We start from the raw sequence: 18,096 nt of genomic DNA, 5'->3' as shown, positions 1-18,096 counted from the left end.
TATAATTATAATCTTATTTATATAATTATGTATATGGACAAAATCACCTTAATATAAGAATATGCAAAGTATTTTAAAAATCAAACATAGTAACTACAAACTAGTCAACAGCTTCAAGATCTCCATCAGATAGTGACCCAAAGCATGTTTTAATGAGGCGAAAAAAGAACAAAGAACTAATCTACATTTTTAAACACTCTCAGGAGACTGCAATGGCAGATAGTGAAAACTAAAAATGATTTCTCACTCTCCAAATTAAACAGTGGAAATCCCACCTCAAAATGCTGAATAAAAAAAAAATATTTTTATGGGCAGAAAATTGATGAAAAGTAGCCAAAGATAATTTGAAAAAAGAGGAAAAAAGAACCTGGAAAAACAATTCTCCCCACACCCACCACCAATTACAAAAATATCATGACCAATGAAAAACCAGCACTGGTTTTTTTTTAATTCTGTTAGGCAAATTATCCAAAAGTTTCTTTTGGAAAATCTTTGCTTTTTGAAAGTTAAATCCTAAAAAGTATATGAATACTGTAAGTGAAAAACATCCATACAATCTCAAACAATAAAATGGCATAAAAATATAGAGAATACATGGCAACCCGATATATTATTCTCACAGTCTCATGAGAGCTGTCTTAGAGAAGTACATTAGAAATTAGAAATCACATGTTAATGACATTTACTATCACTAAGATGTTACAAATTCCCTCCTACATAAAATTTCTATTCTAAAATCTTTTCATATGCTAAATGGATCTATATCTAAAGGATGAAAGTCAGCTACTTCTATGTTCAGTCTACCAACTGAATATCTAACAGAGAAGATGATCCGGGTTTTTTCTACATCTAGCTTGACATACTGTAGTTGACCTCAGGTTGACACAGGCAGCCCAGCTCAGTGAAGGAATAACATAAACACGATAAAAAGACTGCAGGAGAGCTAGTAAGTTGATTCAGTGGTGGGTAAGGGGTAGTATTTTGGCTTGTCCCAGATGATAAATTGGCCGAGGAATGAACATGTGCCGAAATTGATGACTGATGGTACATTACAGAAGAAACTGGCATTTGGGACTGCATGAAAGAGTGATGGATTGTTGCTCCAGGTGTCGTCAGAGTGCTGTTCAAGATGGTCTCTTTGTGCTGAATAATAACTCCACTATAGGAAGATGGCAAAGGTATCGCATCATTCATTATTTCAGTTCTTGACAATTCCAGAATAGAAGAGAGATTTGCAAAACGTCCATTATCAGCATTTTCAAAATCCAAGGCGTGAGTACTAACAATATTCAGAGAAGACATTCCTTCTCTGTGCTTGCTAAAGGATCCATACACCTCTCCTTCTGAATCCCATTCGGAAAGCCTCAATATGTTTGTTGATGTCAGAACAGCAGAATTCCTTATGTCTTCATTATCACCAATGATTTCTTCTTTTACTGCCCATAGAGAATATCTCAGATTGTCCTCTTGATTTTCAATGTAGTTTTGTCCTAAAACAATTAGATGACTTCTTGGTGTTACTGTTGTTGGCAAGCTTAACTCTGCTACACCCCACTGAGGAATCAGGGTTGGAGAAATTGTATCACGATGGTTCTGAAAACTTTGTGGGAGTGGATGTGTCGAGTAGCTGTTAGGAGGTACACTGACTCTGAATTTTGAGTCTGAATGAAGAAGGTGCCTTAATTCCAAAGACAATGTCAGTGGAAGGAAGTCAGAACTCATCGAACTGATGTTTTTTAAAAAAACACCTGCATCTATCTGAACTTTACTTCTTGCTTTATCAATAGTATTTGTTATAGCATCATTCGCTGAAAGACTTTGAGACTGCGGTGATCCATGTGTTTTTGTACTGTTTACCAAACTCTTAACTGGTGTATTGATCAAGAAAGAAGCTTGGCTATCCCTTGAACATGAAGGCTGGCTTCCTGAATGTGTTGGAAGGACAGAAACAAGCTGCTGCCTATTGTTTAGGAAGGTCATGTTGGTTTGATCACTTACTATGTCAGTTCCAATTTGCATATGCAAACTATCAAATATCATTAGTTTTTCTGTGGAGTTTTCAAGTACCTTATCAAAGGCACTTACCTGTACCTGTACAGAGGGTTGACTCAAAGGTGCTTCCAGGGAAGGAAAATCAAAATCAAAATAAAATTCACTGTTGGAAGACACGGTTAGGTTTGCAAAGTTCACTGTTGACTGGAACTGTGATATTGTCCTGCCATTACTTTTTGAAATTCTCTTTGAAAGGCCTGGAATAAATGAACTAAAGATTTGTGTTTGCAAAGCTGATGCATGACTAGAGAAGTTCATTTCTTCAGCCCTGGGACCTAACAATCTAATGGCAGATGTTTGTTCAGACATACTGTCAGACTTAGCAGGTGAACTAAAGGATGGCAATCTCTCTGTTGGGGAAGAAAGCAGTTTATTAAATGAGAGCCACCAATTTTCTGATGGCTCCCCAGAAAACACTTGAGATGCTTCTTTCAAATGATAGGAAACGGTCCAGAAACTTGCTCTTAAAGACGGGGCAATATCTACATATTTTGTTGGAAAATCCAAGTAACCTGAGTCCCAGGAGTTGCCAACTCTATTAGTGTTCTCTGGCTCTAATATGGAAAAAGCTGATTCTTCATTTTGACTACTGTCATGAAATGCATCTAAATTGTTCTCCAGTACTCCATTTCTGAGGGTCTCACTTGGCTTTTGAAAATATACTGAACGTTTTAAATAATGAGACCAGTAATTGCTATTAGATATAAATATGCTGTCACTTTCCAAATATACGTCAGTCAACGACTGTTGATAAACAGGCAGGGTCGTTGTTACAACCTGCTTAAATGCTGAGCTTGTCCAACCTGTTCCTACCAGAAGTGCTGAAAATGTTAGTGGTTCTCCACTATGTCCTAGGACTGAATTTGTCGGTTGGATGTCAGGCATAAATTTTGTGTATGTTTTTTTCACGTTTTGAAAAAAAGTTGTTGGGTTTGCACGTGGAGTCTCCACAGAGGTTAAATTTGTAATGCCTCCTGAATGATGTTCTTTAATGTGCGCGGATTTTCTAAACTGAAATTCACTGTTTGCTGCTAACATAGAAAAATATTTCCTATCAGCATCGCCTTCTACCATTTGCAGGTAAAAATTTTCAGGTGTGAAGTCTAGTAAATCTAGCCTACTTTTTTGGAATGATGATTTCTCCTCTGCAGGTGATATAGATAAGCTAGAAAGAGAATGATGTCTGTCTTCTTGAATGTCAGAGGTGATATGATGATGGAACGCAGTCTCACTCCAACGCTCAGGCTCCAAGACATCGCTTATATGCATGAAATCGGTTGAGCTGCTGTTGGAGGACGAAATCCACGTGGCTTCTTTTTTGTGTTCGTAAGCAGTGCTGCTGCTGCTGAGGGGAGAGCGGAACGCTGACTCAGAGTCCGAACGATCTAGCCCATCTGCCAGAGTCAGTGCTAGCTCTGCATTAGGACTTCTGTTTTGAAGAAGAGGAACTGCTGCATTCACAGAAGGCTCTGTAACAGCATCTGCTGCATCAGAAGTGCCATCAAACGAACTTCTAGAACCATTCGAAGTATTTTCATTTGGTAACCAATTCATTACAGTATTGTCTAAGTCGATTTGTTCTGTAAAGGCAGCCAAGGTATCATTGCCGGTCTCCTCAGAAGCAGCTGATGTGGACACAGTTGGAAGAAACAAGCTGTACGTGGTTCTTCTCTCTGGGTTCTCATCTGCTGAGTTTTTACTGAAATGGAGAGGCCTGTGTTTCACTGGCCAAATAATTGGGGTTGAGATAATTCCTATGCTTTTGACCCCTTCTATCTTAGACTCTTGCTGCCTCTGGGGTCGTGAGTGGGAGGATTCAGGTGAATTTCTCTTCATTCTGAAGATAACTGTAGCAGGAAGTCTGAATTCCTGCAGGTCTGTGTGTAGTAAGCCACATAGTTAATGGATTAAAGAAAATATATGCAACTTAACTGTCTGTTCTTGGCTGTCTGCTCGTGGTCTAAAAATCAACTTACCAAGAGTGGAAAATGATGCCAGCTAGCTGAGTGAAAGTTTAATTTGCTTCTACTGTAAATGAACTTGGCTTATTTTTCTTGGTCTTTCTACTTTCTCTTGGGAGTTTCAAAACCAAAGAAAGGACTTAATTGTCCATTTTTTATTCATGCTAACATTAATAAGGCATTCAGTTCCTTTTGTAGTTACAAAAATCAGAGTTAACTGCTCAGGCTGAACATAGAGTGAGTGGCTCCACCAAAAGAAAAAAAACACAATTTGGAAGAAATTTTCAATATTTTCTTCTTACTTCTACAGCTTAGTAAATCCAAACAGATTGAATTCAGATAAATTCTTTCACATTTTCTACTGTACTGCCTGATTGCCAATGTACGAGAAATGATCTGCCAAGAGAAAAAATACTCCAAGAATTTTAAATCCTGCAGTAACAACTGATGCATTTGGAAAAAACAAACAAAGAAGCCCCCCCTGCTCCCCAGATTCTAATTTACTTCTGTGGAGCACACTGAAAAAATAAATCTTTACAAAAAATATCTTTAAGCCTTAGATAAAAATTGCAGAAATCTCTGTTGTTAATAATGTTTAACAACTATCTTTAACAAACTAATAAATATTTTAGCAGTGCCTCACAAAATGATGCTCAGTCTCTAGGAAACAGTGATATCATAGAATTTGAGAAAACCTCAAAAGAAATCCCCGCTTTTTTCCTGTGCTAATAATAGGATCATTTACTACCTTATTTTTTCCCTTAATCTTTCTAAATGAAAAGTAAACGATATCTGATACTGTCAACATTTTCCCTAGTAAAGTCTGATCCAGCTCTTCTTGAAGTCAGTGGAAAGATTCCTGTTGACTCAGTGGAAGTGGCTTTGCTCCATAGGAATGATTCCACTTGGCTCCTGCGCCCAGCTAGTGAGGAACAGACAATCCCAGCATACTACCACCCTGGCTGCACAGGCAGGAGCTACGCAATGCCTCATAATCTGCAGCCTTAAAACATTTCAATAGCGTGGCTCTTTTTGGACCCTTTTTAAAAATCCATCTCCCTTCCCTCGCTCTTTGCATGGATAAATACAATGGGTGACACAGAGTGAGTCCCTTTTGTACAAGAGCCAGGAAACATGGTACAAATAAACACCGAGTTTGGTTCTGTTCTCATTTACACCATTCTTACATGGTCCAGTGAAGTTACTCCTGATTTATTTCAGTGTAAATGAGATCAGAACTGAGACATGACCCTTGACGTTATGATACTATGAAAACACACCTTAAAATACAATAAATTTGCTCTAGACACAGTACAAGGAAAAATGTAACACAGGATTTCTTACCATTGTTTGGCTTATCGTTTCTATTAGTATCGGGCATGTTAGTGGTGACAGTGGGTGGTGTAGGAGTAGTAGCATTTACAGTAGCTGGTAATAAAGATGAGAAAGAGGTGAACTTGAATGAAATATGAATGTTAATAAGGTAAGACATAATGGGAACAACGCATGACAATGTAAAATGAAACCATCTACACACAATGCCATAAATGTTAAATAAATACATTATTTTTTCTGCACAAAGTGATGAATGGATATGAACTGAGGTCCCAGTCCTGCAATCTTCACTTTCACTGACTTCAGTGGGAGTTTTGCCAGTGTAAGGTTTGCAAGATCAGTCCTGTACTGCTTTCATAAACTCAAAACGCTCTTACGAGAGCTTCAGATCCAAACAGGTGTGCAAAGATCAGAAAATAGACCTTATAAGTTCTAAGACGCATGCACTTAGAATATTGCTTGTGAAAAGAATAATTGTCCCCACTCAGGGACTGAAGATGACAAACAAATGCGAAACTAAAACGCCCATGTAAGGATCCAGTTAACTCCATTGAACTCCTTACAATGAAGAGAATGGAAATCAGAATTGGAATAATTGAAGTGGAATATATATTTTGAAAGCTTCATGTAGGATCTCAGCTGTAGTGTTCCCACTGACACTAACAGGAGTCACCCCACACAACCCTGGCAAATGTTTCCCAGGAGAACCAGCTAGAACACTTTTCAAAATCAGAGTGAGGAGCCAAAACTGCAAATTTCCCCCACAGCGGACTGGGAGGGTATACCTGCTAGAGGAATTCAAAGATCATGCCACTAAATTTTCAAATAATGATTTGGAAAATAATTTAATTTTATCTGGTAACTCCCAGGAAATGTAAATCCACTCACTGACAGATTTCTTTTTTCCTGAAAACCCTTTTTAACATCTGAAGGTTGGTGCAGTATAACCTCGCAGTGTTACATGACTTTTGCAGATTTTGACCAAGAACCAACCTGGAAAGGTTAAGCAATTGTATTTTAGGCAAGAAATTGCACTTTTGATTTTTTATGAGGTTGTTTTAGCTAACCTTTTGAGTCTGAAAGTCATAAACTCAGGTCTCAGCTTAGGGAGCAGGTTCATGTTCAGGTTTCAGTGAAACTGGAAAGAGAAGGAAGAGCTGGACACTGCAGCAAACAGGTTCTAACTGGGAAAGCGAGTACGTAAAGTGACACCCTATAATACAAAAAAGCTCTTCTTCCATGTAACTTCAGGGCTATATTGTCTGAGAAACAAGTTATAAGGCTTCTTACTGATTGTATCTTCCAGCCAATGCAGTTAAAGGAGGCATCCTCCAATGAATGAAAATATTTGCTAAGCATAATGGGGAAAACGGCTCTTTCATCAGACATAGCTGACATAATCTAGCATCCACAAACTTTGTTACTGGTGCTATTGCACAACACACAACAAACAAACAAAAAAGGAATCCAAACTGGCCTCTCAGTTTAAAATAAGTCTGCAGTGCTGACAGAAATAGACAGACAGACACCTTTTTATGATTTTCATTATTATGACAATAATGATGATGATGATGACGAACAGGGTAAATCTAATCTGCCACCTCCAAAGTGACAAACACAGAACACCAGTGACACTTTACCAAACACTTTTCAGAGAAGGAAAGAGTATTACCTTCATGAAAGTACTCATAGTGTTAATTGAAGATGTGATGGTCTAAGAAGTTAACAGAGGCAAGTTTGAAAGGTAGCATCTTTTATTAGAGGCAGTATCTTCTACTAGACAAGTTAATAAAGCTGGAAAAAAGGATGAGGCTTTTAGAAACACAGGCTTGTTTCGCTGAAAGTGTGTCCATTTCTGCAGCCATGTTAGCTGACCTAATGAAACATATTCTCTCACCTTTCACACCATGCCATTTTGAAAGAGGAAAATGCTCAGCGTTCTTCCAAAAGAATACACAAAATTTTTATATGGTGGCTATATTACCCTTTACATATAAAAAGACTAATACTGAATAATTGTTGCTGTCACACTTACTTAAGGTATTCAAGTAGTAGTATTTAGATCATATTGTGCTTTGTGAACATGGTGCCTGAAAATTACTGTTTGAAATCTGATTATGGACATAACTGGCATCTCATTTTCCTTGTGGAGACCAGTACAATACGCTCCAAGAACCTGAAGCAAATTTACCTCAGGAAAATCTGGGAGAAGTACACTGAAGACTGACATAGGTCTCTTACTGGCTTCCCAAGCAGAGAGCATTTTCCTTTTTATTTTTAAGCTAAATTTGATTTACTTATTAATGTTGGTTTTGAAAGAGTTCTGAGACTTCCTCCTCCCCTTTTATATTTTACTCTCTCCTGTCTCCTTCTTCCACCATTCAGCCTGAAAAGGGTTACAGAGCTAGACATTATTTTTAGGGCAGCTGCTCCTGTGATTAAAGTTTAACATAGCGTGCCACCTCATTAGCAGGTCTGTGTTCATGATGGTATTGTGGAAATGGGCTCATGTTGTTCATACCGAGCATTATTATAGAACTTCAGCCTTTAAGCAGAGCAGAAGGAATTAACTGTCCTTGCATGTCCAACGATTCACATGACATGGAAATCTTTAGGGTTCACCTGTTCCTTGCATTCAACTGAGCTGACCTTTAAAGACACCTAATGAATTCTTATATGTGGTGATTTTTACACTATTACACCATCACTAAGTGCTGTAACAAGTGTTCCACTAACGAATAGCTGCTGGATTTTGCATTTTGCATCTAGTCTCAAAATAGCTTATTGGAAAAAATCAATAATAGTCAGTTCCTTTATTTACATCTGCTCATTTTCTATTTACAGATGTACCCACTTCTTATCCTGGTTAATATTTTACTGTCAAAATGTGCAGGAGGAGAAGAGATGGAGAAAGAAATGAAAGCAGCTGATTAATTCAGTTTTAATATAATGGAGACTATTTGGAAAATGTATTATCAAGGGAGCGATCACATTTTTTCCACATATTGTACGTACAGGACACCCACACACTTGATGAGACCAAAGAATTCCTTTCCTTGTTATTTTTTATTGCAGTTCACCCTTTTAGAAAAAATAATAGAAAAGAAATGGAATAAAAAACCCAAGGAAAATGAAGATTTCCTAAAGATGAAACTGTGAAAATGACGTGGGCTTCTTACCTTGGCAAAGGCTTCCCAGGTTTGCACAACTGGTTGGTTCAATTGTAGAAGAGGGAATTAGGTATGAGCCTTCAGAAAAAGAAAGTGAAATAATTAGAAAGGTTTGGCTACTGGGCATAAAACTGTCATGTCTCAAAATATGTTATATCTTAACAGTGACACAGTCCTCTTCCTAATTTCTCTCAGTGGCAAAACTGATACCGCCATTTGCCTGTGAGACTTACGTGTTTTCATTTTCTGTTGCGGCTGAGGGATCCATGAAAACCCCGCTGACTCGCAAGTTACAGTCACTTACGTATCCTCCCATGGTTTTCTTAGCTTTCGCTAAATAACATCGCATTAAAAGAATGCAAGCTTGTGTGTACTCTGAAACGGCTTTAAGCAGAGGGGTCAGTATGGCCCTAGGATTTATGCAATCTTCATGAGTAATAACGTGCGCCTTGGAGAAGCAACCATGCTCCGCTGCTGTAGCACGGGTTACCCACCACACACTTCTGAGTAATCTGCCTGTGACAGACACCAACCAGATAAAAGGTGATTAAACTTGTTCCTCTGCCCAGAGCGTGGGCGTGATTAATATTCTGGTATGCATGATTTATAAGCAGATAATGTTATAAGTCTGCATCTCTACTGAATTATTCATAACAACATGCACACACTTTGATGATCTGGAGACAAAAGCAGGGCATATAAGAATGGCTACAGAAGACGAACTGGTGAAACTGCATTAATTACACTTTGTGTATCCCAGCAGTTCAGCTGCAGATACAGCCGCTTTTGCACACTTTGTTGAAAATAACGGGGCCATAGAGCATGGCATAATCTAAATCTACTGGGAGCATTGCCCTCTTGGCTTTTGCTTTACCACTTCAGAATCATATTGATTCAATGAGGTTCTCTCATGAAACATTGTATCCCTCCATAAAATTAAAGAGCCACCAGCCCTCAGCTCATAAAGACAGCTGGGAAAATATTTCCTGTGATGCAAGAACACATGAAGCACGGGGCCTCAACGCAGAAATCATGTCACACCACAGACACCATTACATGTATTGCTGACAAAAATAGGACAGAATTTAAAACATGTGATCCTCAACAAATATTAAAGCCCAGAATTCTTTTTTTTTTAAAATGGATTAAAATCGGAGGAATTAGCTCAAATGGTAGAGCGCTCGCTTGGCTTGCAAGAAGTAGCAGGATTGATGCCCGCATTCTCCCCAGGAAAGCAGGGCTCCATCACACGTAATGGTTACTTGGGAAGACAAACGGCATCACTCCCCACGTCCCCCCCTTCCTTCTTCCCTCAGCTTTATATGCTGAGCATGACGTCATATGGTATGGGATACCCCTTTGGTCAGTTGGGGTCAGTATGAAGCCAAGTGGCATGGCCAGTAATGTGAACAGCAGATATGGACCTGTATTACGGATGCTTTGTGTGATATATCTAACTCACTTCAAATGTCTAAAACTCAGACATCCGTATCTGCTCGTCACGCTAGACTTTCTTTACGGTTAGTGGAGAGGAACAGGCACTCCTACAGCAAAAAACTTCTGACTTCACTGAGACATCTTCTCCAGTATGAGATGCACTGACCTTTGGAACAGCCTTTTTCATTCCACCATTCATAAACAGCACTGAGGGCAATTAGCTCAGCCTGAAACATCATTCAGCTGCCTAAGGCAGACAGATCCCACCCTGAGTTAAATTGACAGCGAAATTAAGAATTCCTCTGGCCTTTGGGAATGAAGGACTCATACCAAGTGTACATGAAGCAAATGCAATTGCAGGCATGGACAGACGTGCGGCCACATTACCCTTAAACTGAGTAGATCATATCCTGCTCTAGGTGTAGCCAGTGCAGGCTCCAAAATCAGTACCAGAAGTTGACGAAATGCTCCTCAGTTTGCCTGCACTGAGCTCTAAACTGGTGGTGTTACACCACTATCGTTACCTAGGCTACTTGTTTTAAAATTAGTCCGGATACCCAGGCTGTGTACATATACCTTTAAATGCAAGCCGTGCGAAGGTACGGCAATAAAAACAGAATTCCGTCAAGTCTTCCAGAAACACCCCACCGTGATTGCACAGCTGTGAAAACATTAGTCTAAGGAATAAACTAGGAGAAGGTAAAACTATGAAAAGATTATCTGGAACAATTTGCCAGTGTTTTTATGCTCCATAAATCTACTTGTAAAAGCTTTGTCTGAAAAACCATGAAAATAATACCACTTGAAAAATGTAAGCACTGTTCAGGCACAGATATGTTGAGATCACTGCTAAATGCTTGGTTTGTTTTTTTTGAAGTTACATGCCACTTCCTGGGGAAGCATTATTGGAGCTGTGCGAAAACCTCTTTTCTGCATAAATCCTTCCATTGCTGCTAAATGAAGCCTAATCAGTTAAGAGTCATCTCCCCATGGCCAGTGGTTTACTCATGGTCGACAGCCTGACTCATCAACTCTCCTGTTGAAGGCTGGTTTTACAATGAAGGCTTTTATTCAAGAAGATGAAGGGAAGAAAATTCTAACAATTCCATCTCTGGGATTAGTAACCGTTTTTGAAATGGCACTGCACCCACTATTTTCTTTTAGGAAATACTCTGATCTTAGGAAATACTCATAGGGGGTGATTTAACATCTTCAAAAGAAAAAAGACTGACTAGTCAGTTTTCTCATAGGCTTAGTTAGAGGAAATAACAATGCTTACATATAGATACATTTAAAGTGGCTTGTATAGACACCCGGGCCTAACATACGAACGCTAATACACGTTTTCTAAAATAATGTTCTGCTGTAATGAAACCGCTGAACAATGACATCCCAAGGAATAAAGCTGTGGAATGAAAATAAGTATATTGTTTCTATGACCACAGCTGTGATATTACATTTGTGTCACAGGGCTGTACGGTCTTCAACAGAAAGGACAAGACCCGTACTCCTGTCAAAATTAAATGAGACTGCAACATTTACAGAGGTCTTGGTAGGTTGTTTAGTGAAAGTGTTGTGGTAGTCTTCATGGTATAATGGTGTAAGAGGAGTAAGATTTTCTGGGAAGTTATTTTCTGTCAGATCAGTTCGTACTAATGGAAAAGCAACAACTTTTTTGTCCAGAATGCCTTCATCAGTCACGGTCAATGTTTAGATCAGCCTTTTCTTTGTTCCGGTAGAGGGGCAAAGGCACCTAGTTGCTTGTGTTTTTATAGAGATGTTGCTTATATTTTTTTAGCAGAGGCATGCTGAGAGCTGTCCCAGCGAGTCTAGCTGTGAATGAGTAGTTCATGCTTTGGTTTGAGTAAACTAAAGCAAGCAAGATGGGGTTTTTTCAGCCACCTTAATCCCTCATGAGCTATTAGATACAGAAACTAGCACGCCTTAATGATGCCAGCTCCTGTTTTCAGCTAAGGATTCTCAGAGTGCTGACAGATGCTCTGTTAGGAGACACTTATATTGACACTATTTAAACTATGTTTAAACTATGTAAGGTGTCAGAGGAGCAAGAAGGCAAAATTGGAGAGGACAACATTAGGTATGAAAAGACCTCACATGGTTCAGAAAGAACCAACATTTGTAACTGTTTACTTTGACTTTTTTGGTTTTTTTAAACAAATGTGTATTTGCCACAATAGGAGGGCTCAAACTCTGTGGACATGGAGTTTGACAGCAGTTGATTTTCACAAGCATCATATGTGTGTGTACAGGCTACCGCTGGCCATGATTCAGATTTTCCCCTATGCATTTTTTAATTAGCAAAATATCTCTAAAGTTGTTACTAACCAAAACATTCTTTAAAAAAAAAAAAAAATACTGGTCCAAAGTGACAAAGATTCTTCAGTTTTGATTTTTTTTCATCTGGAAAAAAATGTTCCAGTAGAAAATTGTCAACCGGCTGTAATAACACATACATATATAAAAATTACACCTGAACACTTGTAAGAATCAAGTGTCTGAGCCATGAAATGAGAATAGGTTGGACAATGTATTGAAATTTATCTTCTGGAGTAATCTACAGGAAGAAAGACCTTCAGTAACTGCCAATTAAAAGAAGGACAGATAATACATCATCAGGAAGATAAAACCCGATGATTTTGATCTAAAACTCTTCCCTCCTGTCTTCTGCCTCTAATTTAACCTTTTCTCGTACTTTTCCATCTCATATGTTGTTTTGTCACTGCTTTTGCTGGCTCTGTACACACAGCACAAGGCTAGCAAGTTCTCCTTCTGGCTAATCAAAGGGCCAAAGGGCAGGTACAAAAACATTTACTAAACGGTTAGTTAACACACATTTTTTTCTCCAGAGACCACAGTAATCTTACTTGAGGCTAGCAGGTACTTGCCTGTTATCCCCATTTTGTATGAGTAGAAGGCCAATAAACAAACTGTTTAGGAAAAACTTTGATTTGCAGATCATTTCAAGCAGCAAGTCAATACACTTAGGGGACCTGTTCTTTTCCTTTAGAGAATCAACTCTATACCCTTTCACAGCCTCTGTCTATGGTAAGAGTTGAGCTAATGTCTAAGGAAGGTAAGACCTAGCTGTTTTTCTTCCACAGGAACTCTCTTTTTTTTTCCGTGCTGGTATATGGTATGTTCAGCACAATGTAGAAGTGTGGGGGGAAAATAAGCAAAAAAGATTTGGCAAGGCGTACTCACCACAACTCAAATTGTTTTCTGCTTTCAGTGCTGAAGTTGGAATACTCCAGAATTCATTTTCCCAGTCTACAATGTTTCCTTTCACATCGCAGCTGAGGTTGGCCAGTGTTTGCGCATTCATGGTGAAATTCCAGAGGCGGAAGTTGTAAATGTCTCCATTTAGAGAGCTCACTTCATTGCTGTTAGAGCCCAGCACCAGCCTCCCGTTTCCAGGGATAACTTTGCCAAAGATACCCGGACAGTACACTATATGATAGGTGCTTTTGGCATATATACCTATACTGCCCGAGAAGCTATCCCCTACGACACAGAGCTGTTGAAAGGTTCCCGTGAAAAACTCCGCATTTCGGGGCAATGCATTCTCAAGGACGCACTGCGTGCCTGACATGGACAGAAAATGGCCTTTTGTGGTCTTCCCGAAGCTGAAGAATTCTGTCGACAGCGCATCAGTGTAGGAGAAAACCTTCCAGTCATCGTTGTCATCACTGCTGCCCTTGGTTGCTTCAAAGCAGAGTGTAAACTGGCTAAGCTCTGGCACTGAGACAGTCTCTGCCACGGACACAGCATCGACGTCGGGAACCTGGGGAATGACGACTTTCTGATTCCTCAGAGACACGGCGACTAGAACCAAGAGCAGATAAGTAAATTAACAAAAAAATAAATTCATCATATAGAAATAAAGGCAGACTAGCAGCCGGAGTTAAAGTTACATTCATTAAATCAAACATTCATCAGGTAGTTTTAATCACTGTAATATACCAGTAGCACACGCAAAGGGGAATTTGGCTTGGGAGTTTGGCTCAGCTGAAAATATACAGAGTTCCTTTTCAGCGGCACGGAGAATGCTGCGCTACACACAGTTAACAACCCCTCAAGATGCATTAAGAGCAATATTAGGACATGCTACCTACTAACTTCCAACTCTGCCGCAGCTCACTTCATAAATATTACTACTCATTCATCTAGTAAGGATGTATTAGGCAATGGAATGAACCAGTTATTTGAAAAACACAGTATGACTTGCTTTTAAGATATATTATTTTAATCAGTTATCTGCATGACTGCATTACACCAACGAAGTTCAGGCCTTGCTTCTTTTAAGTATTGCAATAGAAGAAAGCCCCCATTACATTCTGTGGCAAACTGAAGCCTTTTGTTCCTGAATTCAGCTAACGGGTTTCTACAAAACATTAGGCATCTTTTCATTTTGTCCCCAGCAGCCTTCTGGTGGAATACTGCAATCATGTGTTCATGAATATTTATATGCAAGCTGTCCACTATTTGCTAATATTTGGGTCAGTAGTTTTGGATTTTGCACAAGTATCTAGAAATGGCTAGTCCTCTTGCAAATATGCACTGCAGTAAGGGTATTTAGCCACGGGCAGAATTACTCTGCCTTTAATCGTGGTTAAGTATTCTCATTTGCACTGGCAACATGGCAGTCATCAAGTGTGAAAAACAGTATCACACAACATATGCTTTTTCTCCATGAGTATATTAATGACAATTCTGTTCATTCTACTTTGGAGAACATTATTTTTCAAAATAAAGTGTCAATATGCTCAGTTTTATTGGCATATTTATGGCAACAAAATTCTTCTAGTAAATTTCTCCACAGAAGGAAGTTTCAGGTTATCAGTCATGCAAAGGCACTGAGGTCAACAAGACCAGATTGCTGCAGCCCTCGGTTTTAGTTCTGGCTCCCCAGTTCTGTGGCAGACCACATCTCCAGCAAATGTCTGCTACCTCTTTTACACATTTTCACAGTGTATGTGCTAGAAGTGAAACTGGTTTTTGCTAGACCTGAAGAATAACTGCCACAGTAGTTAATCCCTAGTCTCCCCCAGGATTTTTAAGTAATGCCACAACACATACATTAATTACTACACCTGTTCCCTTCTCAGAATGAAATAAAAACCTTTCAATATGAGAGGGTGAGACATATGAGGGAAGGGTGACTGTCACGCCACGCTCAGGAAAAAAGACAGATAGATGGGGTATAAGGATTCTGTGTAGTCTGTGGTATTGCTTGCAAAGCTGCTTGCAAAGACTCTGAGCTCCAAATTACCATATTTGGATATACACAAGGACATAATTTGACCAATATATTATATAGTAAAATAACATAAAGCATTGCACATTATCCACCAACCCAGCAACTGGAGAATGGGAGGAAAGAGAGAAAAATACTGGGCTTTTATAGTTACTGGATTTACTTCATAGATTTTTTTTCTTCCCAAGGGCAAAAGTATGTTGTAACAATTTTATAGATAGAAAATGTGTTCAACTCCCCATTGAAAACAGGGGCATTTTTTTCATGGGTTAATTATACTGTAAGCTTCTTTACGTAACATGGAAAGTGTTCCAGAAGAAGCTTCAAGACTTGAAAAAGAAGAAAGCTCATTCATATGAGCACTGTCCAGCCTGTGTTAGGGTGGTCAGGAGAGTTATGGGCCACCTGGTCACATTTAAACAGTATAGGAAGAGAAATAAACAGGGAGGACGTTGCTCCGGTACTGGACAAGTCTAGTCAACTTTGCTGTACTCATCTGACAGATTTAGCCACTGGCACCTTCCCCATACAGCAAAAGAACAAAACTGACAAGTATTTTGTCCATGTGGAGAAAACAGAATCCTGCCATCAACATTAAGTGCAGTTCTCTTTCCTGATTACTGTTGCACAGCCAGTCATCATACTGATGAATTTCAGATGTTAGTATCGGAGAAACTGGTTATTCTCTGAGGAGGAATATACACATGTTCTTGGAATATTCATCCAAGTGTTTAGACTATTTTCAGAATGATGTTAAATTGTTTCTGTTAGGAAGATAACTAGATTATAATGAACAGGGGTTTTTTTGGACACATTGCTGTTTACTCATGAAGAATGTACAAAAGTCTTGGCAGCCTGGACGCAGCAGGAGCGACCAGCACCAGGCAGCTCCCTGTTCTGAGATCCACATCTGCTTTTACGGGAGCGCTGGGATGACACGAAGCCTGCCTCTGCTGCCTTTTAGAGCCCCTAGCTTACTTGCAGCTCACTGTCTCACATCTCATCCCTTTACCCATAAGCAAGCCAGGAGTCCCTAGATTGTATTTTACAATCCCTTGCAGAGAAAACTGCTTTCCTGCCAGTTGATGGGCTCTTCAGCATGGTTCGGTGCTTGAGTGGTGGCTTCTGCTGTTCCTAGCTTCACTGCTTTCATCTGCCCTTTCACTGATGCTGGAAGAAATGCACCAATTTTAATGAGGTCTGCAAGTGTCTACATACCAACTACCTGTTTGAGAGTTTTTTGTTACCACCGCATTGAATTGTGCTTTTAATCTGGGCTACTGCAGTACTACTCAACTGTGTGCTAATTTTACATGACATTGTCTCAAGCGTTCCTGTACTAACACAGGTCTGTTGGCTCTCTTTCCTCTCGTTTTGGTGACTGAATGACTTCTACTCACCAGTGGAGCTATTACTTATGCAGTTAACTATTTCTAGAAAATTATTTAACATCCCAGCTCTTCAACTGGTGTAAATTGACATAATTCCCCTAAGACTAGCAAAGCTGCATTCATTTACTGCAGCTGAGGATATGGCCCATCCATCTGCTGTTGGAGTGTTCCAGGAGGTGACAACCAGGAAAGCCAACGTTTGTGCGGGTGGCCAACTTGTTATGGATAACAGGATGAAACTGTGAAACGGAAACTGTGAAACTCAGTTTGAAACCGCTCCTACATAAAACCCAGCAGTCACACAAAAGCTGTTCTATTCTCGGCTAATTCCCTCCCAAAACTCACTTACTCTCTTATATTTGTCTTTCCCCACATATATTTTGTCTTGTGTACATACTGTATATTAGGATGTACCATTAACGTCTTTTTAAATGCCATTTCTAGATAGCAAATTGCTGTGTGTCTTTGAACAGCCCTTTACTTTCCAACTTTGCATTACTTTGTGAAACTCAAAATTGAACAAACTACTTGATTTTATTATTTGCGTATGATCATTTCTGAGAAATTAAAGAAAATATGAATATAACACTGTTCCCCTCGCTCTGGGAGAAATTGATGACTTTGCCCAGGTATCATGTTCGTAGTAGTAACAATGGTGTCAGCTTGACAAAGGAGCTTTGAAACTCCAGGGTTTGGAGGAAGCGAGGGTTGTGTAATCTCTCCGATGGGGAACTCCATTTGGAACTCTTTGCAAGGACAGGAGAGTGTAGCACTGACATCTGCCATGCAGATGCATTGTAATTTCAGTGTGTGGGTGCCTTGATGTCCTATTGTCTACATGCTTTTATAACTTGAAAGGAAAGCAGTACATTATCATCCCTTTACCAAGCCCCTTTTTATCCATTGCCAGGTTAAACGTTGCCCTGATCTTTGTCTGTAACTATCTCCTGAACGCAATGTAATGGCACAACTGTGGGCAATAAGCAGAATACAGTTATAATTTGCCCTAGATGCATGCAGCCAGCTCTCCCGGTATCCATGGTCAAAATCAAGATGTCAGGTGAGAATTACAGATTTGGAGTAATGAACAAAATTCAGCAGCCTTATGCTGCTAGGATAGATGCTTAACAGCAAGTCTTAACATAGAGTTTCTGAACTAATACATATGTGAAACATTAAAATATAAGTCACTGGTGAAGGTCTCTGATACCTTTACTCACACTGGGGAGTAGTCGTCTTATTCAAGGTGAAAGGATGTCTTCCAAGACTATTTAACTTCAATGCTGCTATCCATGAACGTAAGGTACTATTCAATTTGGCATGGAGGTAATGTTTTTGCTTTCATAAAAATACATTACCTATAGGTATATATACACAAATGGTTCTCTGACTATGTCTGTGGATCTTTCCTCTCCTCCTCATTGAACACATCTGAGGGCAACATTGCATCTTTCAATTCCAATTGTAAGTCATCT

At 39.3% G+C, this 18,096-nt stretch overlaps 1 protein-coding gene across 1 annotated transcript in view; it reads right to left on the bottom strand.

Moving 5' to 3' along the window:
- Nucleotides 1-1,053: 1,053 nt before the first annotated feature.
- The window catches only part of LOC104073092, a gene marked incomplete at its 3' end in the record, with an annotated part of 56,503 nt that continues 39,460 nt past the window's right edge, over nt 1,054-18,096 (bottom strand). The window contains exons 3-6 of the mRNA XM_009572755.1: nt 13,178-13,798; nt 8,528-8,596; nt 5,358-5,441; nt 1,054-3,929 (exon numbers count right to left, since the gene is read on the bottom strand). Of these exons, the coding sequence (XP_009571050.1) occupies nt 1,054-3,929; nt 5,358-5,441; nt 8,528-8,596; nt 13,178-13,798 (3,650 nt within the window). The remainder of the gene's footprint in view (nt 3,930-5,357; nt 5,442-8,527; nt 8,597-13,177; nt 13,799-18,096) is intronic.

The sequence above is a fragment of the Fulmarus glacialis genome, unplaced genomic scaffold (assembly GCF_000690835.1).
Source record: "Fulmarus glacialis isolate BGI_N327 unplaced genomic scaffold, ASM69083v1 scaffold39292, whole genome shotgun sequence".
Taxonomy (NCBI): domain Eukaryota; kingdom Metazoa; phylum Chordata; class Aves; order Procellariiformes; family Procellariidae; genus Fulmarus; species Fulmarus glacialis.
Note: the sequence above shows the minus strand (reverse complement) of the source record. Positions and strands in the feature narration are given on the sequence as shown.